This window comes from Malania oleifera, chromosome 8 (assembly GCF_029873635.1).
Source record: "Malania oleifera isolate guangnan ecotype guangnan chromosome 8, ASM2987363v1, whole genome shotgun sequence".
NCBI classification, from domain to species: Eukaryota; Viridiplantae; Streptophyta; class Magnoliopsida; order Santalales; family Ximeniaceae; genus Malania; species Malania oleifera.
In genome coordinates this window covers 75,321,591-75,336,957 of record NC_080424.1, presented here as the reverse complement: position 1 = coordinate 75,336,957, position 15,367 = coordinate 75,321,591, and the positions used below count along the sequence as shown (strand labels likewise).

General features: G+C 37.2%; 1 protein-coding gene across 6 annotated transcripts; it reads right to left on the bottom strand.

Moving 5' to 3' along the window:
* Nucleotides 1-2,844: 2,844 nt before the first annotated feature.
* LOC131161705 (calcium-transporting ATPase 1) lies at nucleotides 2,845-14,424 on the bottom strand. 6 transcript variants are annotated; one of them, XM_058117652.1, is made up of 8 exons: nucleotides 13,643-14,424; nucleotides 12,528-12,582; nucleotides 10,488-12,439; nucleotides 9,549-9,707; nucleotides 5,366-5,537; nucleotides 4,948-5,246; nucleotides 3,305-3,570; nucleotides 2,845-3,223 (listed from the first exon to the last, which is right to left on the bottom strand). In XM_058117652.1, exons 1-8 carry the CDS (start codon nucleotides 13,817-13,819, stop codon nucleotides 3,187-3,189), a joined length of 3,117 nt encoding a protein of 1,038 aa, XP_057973635.1. In that variant the 5' UTR covers nucleotides 13,820-14,424; the 3' UTR covers nucleotides 2,845-3,186. The 6 variants fall into 6 exon arrangements, with proteins under 6 accessions (XP_057973635.1, XP_057973636.1, XP_057973638.1 ...); XM_058117653.1 differs by having other exon boundaries at nucleotides 2,845-3,174; nucleotides 13,643-14,341; XM_058117655.1 differs by having other exon boundaries at nucleotides 2,845-3,168; nucleotides 13,643-14,341.
* Nucleotides 14,425-15,367: the final 943 nt, after the last annotated feature.

Here is a 15,367-nt window from a genome sequence, read left to right as displayed (position 1 = left end):
ACTGAATGATTCAGCTTAATCCGAGTCGGTTTACTGAATGATTCAACTCAATCTAAGCTAGTTACAGTGCTCTTTGGCTCAAGCTGAGCCGGTTACCTTACTCTTTGGCTCAATCCGAGCTAGTGCAATTCCTCTTCGGCTCAATCGAAACTGATTACTTTCCTCTTCGGTTGAGTCTGAGTCGATTGCCTTCCTATTCATTGAAATTTTAGGGTATTTATGCTAGTAATTTTATAATTGTAGCCCCTCATTAATGTGCCTATTGATTTTGGATATATCAGTAGCCCCCCACCTTTACTCTCAAATTTTTGAATTAAGTTTATTTTATTTGAGAGTGTTTCAAGGCCCTCCATCTAAGTTGATTTGGGAGCTTCCAACGCAATCCGAGCTGATTATCGAGCGCCCTGACTCAATGTGAGTTGGTTGCAGAGCTTCTCGGCTCCATCCGAGCCTGTAACTGGACGATTTGGCTCAACATATGCTGGTTACTGAACGATTCAGCTCAATTCAAGCTGATTACTTAGCGATTCGACTCAATCCAAGCCGATTACTGAGCGATTCGGCTCAATCCGAGTTGGTATATTGAATGATTCGACTCAATCTAAGCCGATTATAGTGCTCTTTGGCTCAAGCCGAGCCAGTTACCTTGCTCTTTGGCTCAATCCGAGCTAGTGCAATTCCTCTTCCGCTAAGTCTGAACCGATTGCCTACCTATTTGTTGAAATTTACCCAAATTCACGTAAATCTAAATCTAAAGTCCAAAATTTCTTCCCCTAAATGCAACATTAATTACCTTTTGCATTGAAGAAATTTGTAACTACCTTAATAAAACAAAAGGTTGAAAGAAGAAGAGGTGAAATTTGAATAAGAGGAAGTTCAACACCTAAGGTCGAATAGGGGTCAAAACATTCAATTTAAGTTTTGTAAATTTTTATTTTACCTAAATACATAATGAAAGATAAAATTAACATTTTTATCTCTCTCATTTAGAGCACTAGTACATTTTTGGCATTACACTTTTAGGCGTGGTTTAATGAAACTTTGTTTTCGTATAAATTGATAACATAAAACATTTTGTACTAAACTAAATAAGGATTTTTTTTTTTTTTAATACATAAGAACTTCAGCCATTAACGAGCCCTTCGGACCCTAATGCGACACCAAATTTACGATCAGCGTCCTCGTCTCGCTAATCAAGGCTAAATAAGGATATTATTAGTATAACATATATTTGTTTTCACATCCTCGAGAAGTGAGAACACAAAATTGGGTTGAAGCAACGTGGCCAGTTCATCACTCTGCGCAAGTCAACGATGCTTCGTAGGTCTTATTGTGAGATCCCATGCATAGGCACATACAGCCATTAGCAGCTACTGGAATCACATATAGCTCCCATGTAGATACAGGCGACCTCACCCCCTCTGTTCCATTTTGAATTTTTGGGGTTAGGGTTCGAGAGTTACGGCATAAAGTTTTAACTTTTAGAACAAAAGACACTCTATCCGCTCAAGATTTGGCAAATTTTTTATAGGAATCAATCATAAAATTTCAAAAATTCATCAATCTCTTAGAAAAAAAATATATATAAATTTTTTAAAAAAATTATATATATATATATATATATATTTATAAAATATAAAGACAGATTAGTATCTCTTCAACAAATCTCAAGGGACATTTTGAAATCTATGGAAAAGTTCTTGAAATTTTTGAAATCTTAATGGAGGTTTTTTTTTTTAATCAAATTTCAGGAGAGGTTAGTGTCTTTTATCCTAACTTTTAATATTTATATGGTGAAGAATACAAATATTATTTTATTATTTTAGTCAATTATTTAAACCTTTTTATCTTTAAATTTAGATTTGTATTGAATTTGAATTAAATATAATATAAAATTATATTCAAATTTATTCAAATTCACTCAAATTCAAATCTAAGATACAAAATCCATATTTGCAAACACACCCAGAGTTTTAATTCTCAAAAGAAATCTCGAGAAAAAAATAATTGTACACTCGTTTAAAAAGAAGACTTTCTACTTTCTATTTCAAGTTTTTTAAACAATAAAAAACCCTTCACCTTATTTTTTTAGTCTTCAAAATTTGTATAGACAAATAGAGAATCACCTTATTGCTTTCTATTTTATGAGATAAATCTTGGAAAATTAAGAAAAAAAAATGTTCTTTTATTATTATTTGAAAATTTAAAAATAAAAAATAGAAGTTATTTTTCTTAAAACCTAAGGGCCAATTTGAATCAAGGAATTCGTTTAAGAAAAGAAAATGAAAGAAATTCAATTCTTATTTTCTCTATATCAAATATCATTTAAATTAAAATTTTGTTCGATTAAAAATTAAGAAAAATCAAATGTTAAGGATGTGTAAAATTAAAATTTTATTTGTTGATTTGATATATTTTTTATTTTCTTTAACTTTCTTGACAATCAAACATTAAAAAGTGAAATTCTTCCTATTTCTCTTTTATTTTATCAGAATATTTTTCAAGTTCCAAATCGGTGGTAAAAGTTCAATATTTTTTTTTTTTCATAAAAAATCATAACAAAAACTGACCCGACAACCCAGAGAGGAAGAATTAGTCTGCTGCTCCTCACAAGGGACACTTTGCCCCCTTCCCCCAAGTGTCAACTGTAACGACCACTGTTTCATTTTCTGAAAATGACAAAGGGCAGTGGTAAATCTGGGCAGCCAAGCACCCCTGTTCAATCTATATTTGTTCATTCATGTACTGATAATTTTGGGTAGAGTATCAGGCTCAATGTTGGAGCAATTCACAAATAATCATTAATAAGAATTTCACTAAAAAAATGTCTATCAAAACATCAAATGAGCACAGAAAAATTATTTAATGATCAAACAAAAGGTTCAACATATAGATCAAATGAGTACAAAGAGCAACCCTAATTCCAAAACTCATCATACAAATCAAACTAATTGAAGCAAGTTTTTGTTTTTATTTTTTTAATCAATTGAGGCTGGCCGGGACTACACAATGGAAGGTAGCCCATCTCCCATCCCTCCCAAGATCCAAACCGAATGAAAGTCACCAAACACTGGGATGTAATAGCCTGAAGCAAATTAAAATCAGATATATTTGAAGATACTCTTACAAATATATGGCATCCTTCAGCAACATGAGGCCAGCTTTAGCCTGAAACTTCGGGAAGCTTTAAATTTTAGGAGAAACGGTAATCCGAATGATGCTACTGCACGATAATGGGGGTAGGAAAAATAACACCCTCATCATGGGCAAGATCATTGAAAAAATTAAGTCAGAAAGTACCTACTCATGTTTCTGTTTAGTTTGCTTCATTTCCACAGGGATCATCTTTAAGGCAGCAGCAACTGGCATGCCGAGGAAACCAAAGAAAACACTTACGAACCACTGCTGCATGGTGAGAGGGGTTGTACTTGCAAATGTACCCAAGAACTCGATGATTATGATTTGGAAGATGACAGTGCAAGTGAGAACAGCTACAAACACATAGTTCTTCAACATGCCATTAAAGACATTTATCTTCTCCATCTCTCTCGAGCTGATCTCATTGAAAACCTGAAGAAATTGGTAGCCAGGGTATGATCCGTATAGTCCATGTAAACTTGTACTATGGAATCTATGAGGCCTGTGACTATTAATTTGGAATTTCAGACTAGTAAATACTAGATAATTTAATTCAAATATTTTGCAACATCCTGTCTTTGCAATGTCCCTTTTCCAAGGGTTATGAAGAAGAGAAGCAATGTAAAATATAATTGATAGGATTTGAAGATAACATTCAGGCAAAAAATGTTAATCTAAAAACATCATTTGCTAATGTTTAATAAAGTAGAGGCCATACTAATAAAATAAGGTGAATAGAAACTGGTTTCTTTGCTTCTCTTTGGGATTTCTCTACTGTTTTTTTTTTTTTTTTTTTTCCAAGAATTGTTTTTCAAATTTCCAGCAAGATTAGCAGGCTCTCTCTCTCTCTCTCTCTCTCTCTCTCTCTATTTTTTTTTTTCCTTTGCTTCTTTCTTTTCTTCTCCAATTTTCTCTCTTTTCTCACTCGCTGAAATTTCCTCTTATATCAAATAATTAAATAAATAAACAGAGGTTTTCATACTTCGAGTAATATTCATCATCATTAACCTGAGTCTTGACTTCGTTTTTGGCAAAACATCAATCAAGAGAGGAACCTTTATATTCTGTTAATACAAGGGTTAAATTCTGACAGCAGGCAGTCACTAACAGTCAAATGGCATAAATTACATAATGAAAGGATAACCTAACGACAGCCTCATTTAAGGCAAATGGACCCCCACATGCAACCGTATCAGTACCAAATAGTAGAATTCATGTCATTCTGAAATGCAGGACACAAAAATACAAAAAAATCACGTTTGGTTTAGTGTTTTCAGAATATCATTTTCGGAAAAGCATCCAAAGACACTCCTGAAAACTAATAATAAGTTGATTACCATGTTCTTGGATACAGTTTTCTGGATGCAACGAAGACACAGGGTACAGGGTATAACTCACTTTTTAATAATAATAAAGATGATGATGATAATTATTATTGTTGTTGTTGTTGCTGCTATTAGTATTAACCATGCATTAACCTTAACCAAACATAGTCTCGCTGTTTTTGCTTTCGGAACAATTTCAAAAACAGCTAACCAAATGCGTATTCAAGTATAAAAAATATGTTGATAAAATCCCTTGTTTTCATTTTCAAAAACAACACGGAAACTCATTTTTGTATCCATAACCAAACAGGTAATAAGAGTTGCATGTGTGCACGTGCATATGTATGCTTTTCCTCTTTTTATTGACGGCTAGGGGAGATAGAAATGGCCAATATTAGGAATCACATCTGTGAGCATATAGCCCACTGCATTAGAAAAGCACCCATTCAAAGATTTAAAATGCCAGATGTCTTAAAAAGAGTACCTGACAAAAGACGAACGAGTTAAAAATAAGCGTGTTTAGAACCAAGTCAGAATCCAGACCATCGAGATGAAAGATTTCTTTTCCTTTAGCCTGAAGATACCATATTATCACAAATTGATAGAAGGACTGCCCCAAAATATTTCTCCACATCACATTAGTGATGAAATTTCCTTTCCTTCCTACTGGTGATCTATTCATTAGTTCATCATTAGGAGGCTCAGTGGCTAGTGCAAGTGCTCCTAGTGTATCCATAATCATGTTGACCCATAGAAGCTGAACTGCAGTGAGGGGAGCATTTCCTGACAGCACATGTCAACCACAAAAGCAACCATTGTTATAAAATAGCATGTTATAAAATGTTGTGTAAAATAGTATGTTATAAAATGATAAATTTGATTGGGCCAGGTCAGGATCTCACCGGTCAAGCAGGCTGAAAAAAAATTGACAACTAGAGCAACGACATTCACTGTCAGCTGAAACTGCACAAATTTTTGAATGTTTATATAAACTGAACGTCCCCATTTGGCAACAGTCACAATTGTAGAGAAATTGTCATCCAGAATAATGACATCAGCACTCTCTTTAGCCACCTGAGGAATAAATTTCAGTACATTACTCTTTCTATAAAAATCAAGAAAATTTTAACACATACAAATACAAGAACCAGGCATGGTCAGAAATGAAAATATCAAGGACAGAAGCTTCGCATCAAGAGGGAAACAACAGCAAAATCAACCTAAACTAACGGCAACCCAAAGTGAGGCATCAAACTTCCAATGAAAACTGAAAAGGAAAGCCTTATGCTATGAGGCTTAACTCTCACAATCCTTCAATGTTTTAATAGAAGAATTCACTATAACAGACGTGAACAATCCTCAGTGTTCTTATAGAGGAGCACTAACATCCATAGTTTCTTGTGTAGATTATTCCAGTCAGCAACACCAATCCTGCTTGTCCCTTCTGGCTTCATTTCATTTGAAAACAATCACAAGAAGACGGAGCATGTGAACTTGGCCCAGTTAAGCAAGCTCGCTTGCAAAATGTCATGAGGCCATGATTTTTAAGTGCATGTTCTCAAGTGAAATATCTTTTAATAATTCAACCAATTTCTTGCATGCACCTTACAGACATGGTTGTTCTCAAATCTGGGGAAATATTATTAAAGAGAAAGAAATCCTGCAAGAAGGAATGGCAACAGGAATGGGGGATGGAAGTTGTACTAATTTTTGGTACAAACAAATGGTTGATCAACAGATCTCTCCTGGACTGGAACAACCAGAAGCTGGGTGGGGCAAGGAAGCATGGTTTCGGATTTTATGATAGGTGGTTGTGATTGGAATATTGATAAGCTCCTCCATCATCTTCCAATTGATGAATATTCTGGTGGAGAGAAATGGCCTAAGGGAGGATTAAACTATTTGGGCCTTGTGGAAGGATATCTGGAAGATTAGAACAATCCTCCGCGTCAAATACTTTCTATGGCTTGCTAAGATGGAAAAGCTTCTCACAAACATCTGAAGAATGAAGAGGCAGTACACCCCTAGTTCACAATGTGAGTTGTGTGGCAACTGCCAACAGTGAGAAGGCTATTCTGTGCTGCTTAAGGGATTCCACATGCTAATGCAATTTGGGTTGGTCTCAAACATTTTTTGGGACAATTTCTTTGTCCGCAATTCCCATGAATGGCCACGCAAGAACCTCACTTTAGAGCAGATGCATGAGCTTATTCAAGTACCATGTAACACCACCATTATCTGTGCTTGCTGGAAGATCTGGAAATGGAGATGCTCGTGTTTTTAATCTGAGAGTTAACCAGCCAGACCCAACCCAATCTCAGATATCCTGATAGGTGTTTGTGAGGTCAAATGAGTTCTTCACGAGGAACATGACAAAAAAGTGAACATTAAAATGCTCATTGCATAGAAGCCTCCCAATGGAGGTTTGAGTTTAAGGCCAATGGTGATGGATGTTCCAAAGGAAACCCCAGGCAAACAAAGGCAAGGGGATTGAATACAAGATGTCAATCATAGAAGGCTTCACTGGTTTTGTTCCTAACCTTGGAGTCTGCACAGAAGCTTCGGCAGTTGAGCAATTCTCCAAGGCCTTCATGTAGCCTGGGAGATGGGATGCAATAGGTAATTATAGAAACTGACCCTGCTAGGACTCTTCAGCTATTCTGTGGGGATATTTCTGATCTTTATCCAAAAGATGGTCTTATAAGCAGATGCAGGGACTCGCTGAAAAAGGAATGGTGTTGCACTATCCAAGATACTTATAGAGAGGGAAATAGAAGTGCCAACTGGCTTGACTCCAAGGGCCTAAAAGTTCAAGCCTTACAATTTTCAATGCCACCTCTACAGGAATGGTTCCTCTCCTGCTGATTCGGCTGGCTTTTTGTTTCCTACACTAGTTTGGTTGGTTTGAGCTGTTGGGTCACTGATCCCATTGTTCAACCCCGAAAAAAACAGCAAGAAGACAAATAAAACAAAAGGAGCTAGAAAGTATAGCAAGATAAGAAGCTGTCAAGATGGTACAACATTAACCAGCTAATAACTCCATAGGTGTTTCCAGTACCCATGGGTTTTGACATTTACATCTTCATTGAAAATTCAATACTCTTTTCAAAATTTTCAGCTCTTTTGACATCTCTAGCAATGTAGGTAAATCCATTTGACATGTCTAGACTTTTATGAACCTGGATTTCACCATTGCTAAAGATATTTTCATTCCAGGCTGTGCACTACTAATTTTAATATTTATGTTCATATGCATCAAACCATCAGTTCATATCAAGAATTTTATTAGAAAATAATATATTAGATACGACCAACTTAACACGTCCCCGCACGTGCAGCCCAGTTGCACATGGAAAGGTAAGCAAACAACGAACACCTGCCATGGGGCATAAGATACTTTTTAACAAACAGATCCTAAAGGTGGGCAATTAGAATGGAACATGGATTTTTTGATAATTTTGGACACAGGATCTCCTCCTCTGATACAGTGTGGAACAACCAATTACTCTAAAAGCTCAAGCTTGTAGAGAAGAGTGGTTGATTCCTTTCATATATTAATTTCAGTTTCAAACATTTTGCAAAGAAGTTTCAAAAATGAAATCGCAAGCCTGGAGCATCAATCTTCCAGAAATTTATGAAGGAAGTTTCCATTTAAGAACTGAAGTAGATTGTTTAAGGAAATGAAAGTAGATTAATTCATTAGATAAATAAATTTTAATTAATTTAAACAATTACGAAAAACAAAGAACTTATACCAGGGGAAAAAACATATTTTTAAAAGCTAAGGTATATTAGAGGCATGAAGTGAGGATACCCATCAGGACCTCAGGATATTCAGGGTGTAAACTTGGGGCAATGTATAGTTACTAGCTTTTCCGTTGAGTTGTGGCTCATATTCAGAAGGATTGAAGTTTGTGTGGTATTTTGAGCCAGGCGTAGTGTCATTATATTGTTATATGAGGCTATTTAGTGGTTTTCACATGCAAGTTACATATACTTGTTGCTAAGGTTTGAAAAAAACAATTTTCATAGACAATATAGTGGAGGTTTCTCTGAAGCTCTACAGATGTATGCACACAATCGAACCACTTTAATCATTGCATTCGTTGCTGAGCAATGTAGGATATTTGTTTATTTACCCCAAAAAAGAGCAGAGACTTTCAGAGTTGGTTTATTCACTTATTTCTTTTTGTAACCTTTCATCAACGTGAAGTGAGAGAAAAAACTTTTTTTTTTTATTAGAAAATGGAATCATTAGCCATAATTATATCAAAACCATTTAATGCTAACTCAAACTTAATGAGTCCATGAACCCATTAAAAATTTTGGACCCTTCCTAGCTGCATCCCTAGTGTAATAGAGTATGCCTATATACAAGTCAGACATGGCACTAATAGCTGAGACTGAGCAATGCAAGATGGGGATGATGTACAATGAACATTATAAATTTCATAATTTACCCCGACAGCATAGAATTGAATAATGAACTACGTTTCAACTGAACTTCTTAATCCAGAATCCAACAAACTTCTTAAGAGGAATACTTTCAATTTCCAACATCCTAACCTTTCACAATAGAGTCATAGACAGCATAAAAGAATTATATACCATAAAGCTCCTAAGCTGGCTGCTGGGGGAGGGAGAGGGAGATGAGTATTCTAGGAATGTGAATAGAAAATTTCCACAGATACATCTAGTCTTCAATGGAACAATCAAATTAGTAGTCTTTGTTTTGGCAACATGACAAAGGAAATTAAGATTCATACCAAGTAAATGAATTTGAAAAACATGAAGAAGCATATAAGAGCATGTATAACAGTTTAGATAGGACTTTCAACCTATACACATTACATGTAACAATTGGGGCAAATATGTAAGCTAGAACAACTAAATTAAAGGAATTCATTTCACCAAATGAATAATTATCGCAAAGACGTTGGCTTTGCTCTTCAGAAAAAACAAACAAAAGTAATCTCACAATTTTATTTATTACAAACCAAATAGATGTATAGTTCTTTCCTTTTCCAAAAAAAAAAAAAAGCCTTTTTCTCAAATAAAACTAAAGGAGAAATATTTTAGTATCACCTCAGTTCCAGCAATGCCCATTGCAAGTCCAATATCTGCTTCATGAAGTGCTGGGGCATCATTTGTACCATCACCAGTCACTGCAACAACTTCTTCAAATGTGGTCCTTAAATGCTTCACAAGGGTATGCTTATCCATTGGTGAAGATCGAGCCATCACCTGGGCATGAAAAATAAGCTATTAATCGCTGGGAAAATCTGTTCTGGTAACAAAGAATCAACAGATCCATGTGGGAGCAACTTAAAATGATAATAAATTTGAAATGGACGCTAAATTGTTTCTAATGTTCATTAGGGGCAACTAATACATAAATAAATAGTGTTCGATTCATATTTAAGGAGCTACAAGGACAAGAAAAATGCCAAATAGTGAGTAAAGACATGATGTCCATCATCAATTCATCATTTAGCAGAGGATATGGACCGGGATTACTTCATTGACGACAGTGTGGCCAGTGACAAGAAGTAATGAGTGAAGGCTATGTAGAACTGAGATCAATTGTAGTCATCATAAGGTAACTTTTAGACCTATCAATTATACCAATCGAGGTTTGTTTCACCACCATAGCAAAGAAATATGAGATTCATTTTGTCTGAAGCAGACCATAACAACCCAAAATTGCAACAAGAGGAAAAAAGGGAATTTGCATGAGATGGATACCCCTATCAGAAAAATTGACCAATGTGGAAAATCGAGTCTGTTTTAAGCTCTCAGTTTGGGCTTTTTATTTCCTGTAAAAAAAAGCAAGGAACACATGCTTTTTCTGGGAATTGGCTTAACAACAATATCAAAGAACACTATACCTTAAACTGGTCCCCTGATCCCTCACCATGCAAATTACAAACTAAACTCTATGCCGCTAGAAACATTCTTCCTTTAACAGGTTCCACAAATACCATAAATGCAGTCAAGACAATGTAATTAGTAGCATGGATGCACCTGAATTTTAGGAATTAGTGCATAAAGCTCCTCTTCACTTTTCTCTCGAAAATCTCGACCTTCAATAGCTATACCCTTATCGGTCAGAATTCCACATTCTCTAGCAATGGCTTTTGCAGTGTGTATATTGTCTCCAGTAACCATCCGCACGGTAATACCAGCAGATTTACAGATCGCAACGGATTCTTTGACACCAGGGCGAACTGGATCTTTGATTCCCACAATTCCTATACAAGTATACCCTTGAATAGGAATGGGACTGTTGGCAGAGAACTCACTTCCAATTTCCAAATAAGCCAGGCAGAGAGTTCTAAGGGCTTCGTTAGCAAACTGTTCAATTGTATCCTTCAGATGATTGGTAAATTCCTCATCGAGGGGCACAACCTCTCCATTTAAGTCCATGACTTTATCACATGCAGCCAAGACTATTTCAGAAGCACCTTTGCAGTGAGCCCGAAAACATCCACCAGGAAGCTCAAGAACCACCCCCATTTGCTTCTTTGCAGAATTGAATGGCTCAACTTTCACTATTTTTGATGCTTGTCTTTCTGCTTGGAAATCCCCCCCAAGCAGCAACCCAAATTCTAAAAGAGCAGTTTCAGTGGGTGTCCCTAAAATCTCAACCTTGTTGTCTTTGTCCCTAACTATTTCTCCTCCAGTGTTGTTAAATATTGATTGAAGTAGAATGCTCACAGCAGCATCAGGAATTTCAGAGCAGAAGCTAAGAACCTCCTCAGAGTTGCTCACTTGCTTTGTTTTCCTGCAAATGCATGCTTTCACAACAGCCATGTGGTTAGTGGTCAATGTCCCAGTCTTGTCGCTACAGATACTTGTTGCAGATCCCATTGTCTCACAAGCTCCCAGATGGCGGACTAGTGCCTTATCATTCATCATCTTCTTCATAGCAAAGGCAAGGCTCAGTGTCACAGCCAAGGGCAGTCCCTCTGGAACTGCAACCACAACAATTGTAACTGCAACTGCAAAGAACTCCAACATTTCCAATGCATTATCTCCAGTCCAGCTCCAGTGGGACCCATCTTGTAGTTTGCGGCTGAACAATCCTTGCACCAATACAGAAAAAGTCACAACAGCAAAAAATAAGCCTATTTTCCCAATAATGGTTGCAACTCCATTAAGTTTTACCTGCAATGGTGTCTCATCGTCTCCTCCCTCACTAAGGGTAGCTACAAGCTTACCCCACTGGGTTCTCATCCCAACAGTGGTCACAAGCATCTTGCATGACCCATCCTGAACTTTAGTTCCAGACAAGAGGAAAGGATTATCTGCAGTCACATGAACTGGTTCACTCTCTCCTGACAAACTGGATTCGTTTATCGATAGGGAAAACCCAGAAATAAAAAGTCCATCTGCTGGGACCTGGTCTCCAATTGCAAGATGAACAACATCACCAGGAAGAAGCTCATACATTGAGATTTTTTGCCTGCACCCGTTTCTAGTGACCTGAATTGAAATCTTTTTCTTCTCTCTCTCCAAATCCTTGAACTGCAGAGATTGTCTATAATCACTTGTGGCAGTGACAAAGACTACCAGCAAAATGCTTGCAACAATTCCAAGTCCGTCATGGGCACCCTTTGGCCATCCTTCCATTGTAATGCCAACAATCAGTGAGATAAAAGCACAAACGATAAGAATCATGAGGGTCATGTCCTGAAGGGCTTCCCATACAAAAAACCAGAAACCATGGACTGGGCCTTCAGTGAATTTATTAATTCCATAAATTTCTTTTCTTTGATTTAGCAAATGCTCAGAAGTTGGAATACCATTGCTGGTCGATGAGGAGAGTTTGTCCGCAATACCCTTAACCCCCCCATGGATTCTCAACTTCTTCACATCACGACCTTCAATAATGGATCCTAATTCATCAGCACAAATTTGAAAACCTGCAGCTTCAACTTCCTCAGGTACAGTATAGTCGCTAGGCAAAGTCAGACCTGGAGGCATTCAAGGGGAACAAACATGAAAAAGAAAAGCCTCAAAATATATAAAATTTGCCTTTGAGTAAATAAGAGAGGTTCTAACCTTGGATGAACTGAAGCGCAGCTTGTGAAACCAAAACTGCAACTCTAAACTTCTCCTGCAACATTCAACATTTAAAATAAAAGGAAGTTATCAGGACAAAGTCGTTTGGCTAAAGTCTAGCTGAACTTTTTCACATAATAACTTTTTATTCTTCAAATGCACACATGAAATTTGCATGCTTTGTCCTTGCTTAGCAACATCTGCTACTCTTCTTGTTATTGTCTAAACATAATTTCAGATGCCAGACAATCACAAAAAAAGGCCACCAGGGAGATTGATCCCAAACAGAATGGCTGAAAGTGATGAAAATAATGGTATGGGAAGTTCTTCTAAATAGAAACATTTCCACAAAAAATATTTTCACAATAGTGCTAACATGATCCTTCCCTGAAGATTATGAGCAGCTACAATTTATGATGCTGCTCATTCAACCACTTCCAAAACAGCTCCTCTGGAACAGCTCCTCTGGCTGGAGGGCAAGGTTTTCTTGCTTGCACATATCACAGTACACATAGGTACTCATGGTAGTGCAACAATTCATCTCACATTACTTCCTAACTGGCCCACTCAAAATTTTTTGCAACTTACTTCAAAATTGCAGGAAAATAACCACGAATAAGACAATGAGTTGCCAATATCCCTCCAATTCTAAATGTTTGATCATACAATGACATGCACACTTGCAAATGTACAGAGAAATCTGGGGTTTGCAGGTTCCTCAAGAGGAGAAGCAGAGACAACTAACAAATTAGTTAATTGATTTTATTCTAAAAAAATCACACATAATTATGCTTTTTTTTTTTCATTAGAAATCGAAACGATAAATTCCTGAAAGCTTCAAATACTAATAATGCCAGGAAAAGAGAAAAATATTACTCCCGGTAAGTAAATCACAAATCGTCGTTTCCTAGAAATTATTCAGACAGTAGAAATAGTATCATAAAATTGCTATTGAAGGAATGCAGAGGAAACGAAACTTGCGGAACTCAACTGAAGTAAGCGAAAGAGTTCTAACAGAGCTGCCGGAGTGAACAGTAACTTGTTTTTCCTAATCTTTTTTTCCAACTAAATTTGTCTCATCAAACAAACGGAGGGAAATGAAATTAGAGAGAGACCTTGTAGGAACGTCGAATAGCCTCAGCTTCGAAGCGCTTGGAGAGGTTGGCAGTGAAGCGGAACCTCCGCTTACGGTTCTTGACGAGCCAACAAAGCATCCACCATCTCTGCAGCGCCTCATCTGACGAGTTCTTCGGCTTCACATCCCCGAAATTATCATTCAAATAGCTCTCCATCTCCACCTCTCCTTCGACACAACACAAGACTCCCGATCTCACTCACCTCAATACCTCAAGAACAATAATGGAAGATACAACGAAATAACCAAAGCAATCCGCGTGAAAAGCAAACTTCGCACTGTTCCAGAAAGAAATTGCATAGTACCAAAGATGGAAAATGGAATCAAGATATCAAATTTTCTCTTTCCTACTGACATTATGCGGATTGAAGTTGAAGCTTCTGCCTTTATTCCGCTGCTACCAAACGTCCATCAACCTGCTTTTGCAAAAGCACTCGACCAATATGACCATACTCTCTCTCTTTCTCTCTCTCTGCGACGAAAGCAAGAAGACTAGATTTGGATTTCGGGCAGATCACGCGGTTCCGTCTGCGACGGGCCGAGTGCGAGTCAACGACTCGCCCGGAGTGCTGCTGAGTTGTCTCGGGCGAGTTATGCGGTACGGCCGCAACACCGCGTGGCAATTAGCCAGAATGGAGTATTCTGGGCAATGACAATCGGCCACGTCACCGTAGGACGCCATCGTTTCTACCGTCTAGATCTCCATTGCGGAATTTCCCTAGCATCGACCGTACAGTGAGTGGCCTATCTGTCCCCCTGCCGGGCCCTACCAATATGAAGATCTGCTACGCTCGTTGGATCACCTCACCATAATTAACACAAATATTTCTATGTGTTTGCATTTAATGGCACAACTTCACATTTTATGACGTGAATCTGTCACCTAATTTGCCAACTTTTGGGCAAAACTATGCTTAAATTCTTTCAATTCTTTATTTTTGTGATTATGTACAAATAATTTATATAAGATGATAGATTTTTTGAATCCGATCCCTAATTTTGATAATGACAAATTGAAAGTATATTATGTGTATTTAGTACGTGAATATGTATAATATTCATCACACACATAAGAGCAAGAGAACATGAAAACTAAAATATGACTTATCGCGGCATATTCCATGAAATCAGGAGCAAGAAAAAAGGAAAAGACATTCATTTTAATTGTAATGCATTTTGTTTCATATTTTGGGTTTGTAATAATGAGTTATAATTTAATGCAGTACATGCATGATGGTTGTATAAACTCAAGAGGCCTTAGAATGATCATAGGAACCATCACCCATATAACTTAAATGTCTTATGCTTATTCACACTGGGTTGATGAAGCATAGAGACCAAAACAAGACTTAAATGCACATTTTAAGTAGTCTCAGTCAACCGAACCGTTGGCAGTATAAATGTCTCAATCGACCAAACCAGTCAGGAGTCAACATGTTGACTTCGCTTGGTTGACCGTTATGTTTTGAACGTACTGTCCTAGGTCAACCGAACGTAACGTGTCTAACACCCTAACTACTTGGTTGACCAAACCTTGTAGTTCAAATTGGTCTTGGTCAACCGAACCTCATGAATAGTCAACCGGCCTCTAATCATGATCGATCGAACCCACAAAGAGTTCAAAATCGCCCGGAGACGGTCGACCATATCCTTAGTTCTAAATTGCAACAATTGACCGAACTTAGTAAAATGGTCGACCGAACCT